Source organism: Sphaeroforma arctica, assembly GCF_001186125.1.
Source record: "Sphaeroforma arctica JP610 unplaced genomic scaffold supercont1.4477, whole genome shotgun sequence".
Lineage (NCBI taxonomy): Eukaryota > Ichthyosporea > Ichthyophonida > Sphaeroforma > Sphaeroforma arctica.
The window spans coordinates 1-2,454 of NW_014036081.1; the positions used below are offsets into that span (position 1 = coordinate 1).

Sequence of the window (2,454 nt, forward strand, 5' to 3'; positions counted from 1 at the left end):
ATTTATGTATGTGTGTGTGTGTGTGTATTTATGTATGTGTGTGTGAGAGAGAGAGAGTGTGTGTGTGTGTGTATCAGTATACTACAATGTGCAGGTATTTGTATGTAATAACTAGGAGTATACGTGTACGCGAATTGGGTTGGACAGCGGCACATGCACCAGCAATTGGGTTGACATCCTTTAGGAACACGAATATAACAATATACCTGATTTATCTCCCAATATAAACTCGGTTTAGCTGCTGGAACTCACCCAATTTTGGGCTAAGAGCCCTTTATTTACCTTTTTGCCCATCTGTCTGCTCCAATCAGTTTCGCCTTCGTATCGTCCGAAATTGAAGATCTGTCACATCCGAGATTACAAAACGCAATCAACGGTATAAGATACAAAAACATGGAATAAACGTAATTAAACAAATGAGAGACATGAAAGGAACGTGTGTTGTATGCAATGCTTTTGTTTTTGTTTTTGTTTTTGTTTTTGTTTGTCTTTTTGCTTTTGTTTTATACGAACGTGAACTTAGTATATGGCTTGGCAAGTGTGTGATGCTGTAGGTCAATTACCTTTTTTAGAAGCCCCAAGAACGCCGAGAATGGTCTCTGATCGGACACGTCGGCAAAACAGAAATAGCTTTTCAACTTCCTCTGCGCACACAGGCGCATTGTTTCCACCGCTAGGGCTGTCTTACCGGAACCAGCTGTACACACGTAAACCCAAACGCCAATGCCATTTTAACTCTCCACCATTGAAACACTCCCGAATTCAAGCTCGGCCGATTCCGATTGGTCGGTTGATAAAAATCGGATCACAGCCGCGATGGGCGCAGCCCTCCGCGGTTCAGGCGAACACGCGCAAACGCAGAGGGCAGTAACAGACCGTGTGAGAAAGAGTGAACAATCGCTTCAATTGACAGCTCAGGGGGGTGTCACGTACCTTCGCCTTCTATACAGATCACCTGTGGCAGTGTGTTCTTGGGCGCACTCTGCAGTTGGTCTATGGCCTGGGTGTACGAGGAGGGGTGGGTGTACGAGGGGGGGTGAGTGTACGAGGGGGGGTGAGTGTAAGAGGGGTGGGGTGGGGGGTAAAGAGAGACGAAATAATGGAGGTAGTCCTAATCTCTCTCTCTCTCTCTCTCTCTCCTTCGCCCTGCCAACTATACACTGACTGTAATACAATGCATAATAATTGATACACACTACACAATACATACACACACCTCACATACAACCACTTAATAACAATAGATACACACTACACACTACACACACACACCTCACTCGTAGTCTCTCTCTCTCTCTCCTTCACCTTGCCAACTATCCGCTGGTTTCTACACAATCAATAACAACAGATAAACACCACATACTACACACAAACACTTCACGCAACACCTGTACTCTACATGCCCAGGTGCACCCATACATCCATCTTTATACACACACTTATACATCCATCTTTTTACACACACCTCACGTATCACATGCGCTCTACATGCACAGGTGCACCCATACATCCATTTTTATACACACACCTCGCTTATCACCTGTCTCTCCTTCACCCTAGCAACCACCCGCTGGTTTCTATTGGCCAGTACTTGTGCACGGTCTGCGACTGTGACGCTGTCACGTGTCTGTACCTCAGCCGTCCCGCCAACGCCCAATCTCCGCACAGGTCTAAAGACGGGTGTTAATGTGTCTATGCCTGTGCACGCGGGTAGGTGGGTGGCCCTAAGTCTTAGTACCAGGTATGCACCGATCAAACTTAGCGGTTTTGTATATAACTTGGGGTTTTGGACAAAACGGTGGGTTTTCAAATAAAACTCAGGGTTTTGGATAAAAATTCGGGTTTTAAATGAACTTAGGGTTTTAAACAAAACATAGGGTTTCATAATGGGTAGGGTAACATCCCTCCTATTCGTGTGTGTGTGTCTTGTGGTGCAGTAGCTGCACTCTCCTGTTCACTGAATGCGTGTGTGTGCTGCTTTGCTACGTGTATTAAGCAGATACGTTCAAGTGCACGTGCAAACCTAGTACGAGTATTCATCCCTTGGACACTACACGCACATCTGTGCGTATGACAACATATGATGTGATATGACATGATATGATATGATATGCTATGATATGATATGATATGATTATATCTATACACAGTGACCGGGAGAGATGGTTCACAACTATAGCCTCACCCATACTGATAATAGCCAGGTATGTTTATATGTGTGTATGTGTGTGTGTCGCAAATGCACACGTATGTACGTCACAGAGATCCATGACACCACTATTCGTATGAGTTCTCTATGCACACTCACACCAAACACCAATTGAACATGTGGTGTGCCAATACCATCACCTCTCGTACACTTCTACGGTATTGCTTAGGGTTTAGGGTCTCCACCACACCGAGCACATGTGAAAAAGAGATCAGATCGCATGTTGTACATGTACATACACACTC

The 2,454-nt window shown here is 45.0% G+C and overlaps 1 protein-coding gene across 1 annotated transcript; it reads right to left on the reverse strand.

Annotated features, from left to right (window-relative positions):
- Positions 1 to 1,528: 1,528 nt before the first annotated feature.
- On the reverse strand, positions 1,529 to 1,698 carry SARC_14335 (hypothetical protein; the record flags this gene model as incomplete). The annotated part of the gene is made up of 1 exon (XM_014291534.1): positions 1,529 to 1,698. A coding segment is annotated over one exon (170 nt), but the record flags the coding sequence as incomplete, so codon positions are not given.
- Positions 1,699 to 2,454: the final 756 nt, after the last annotated feature.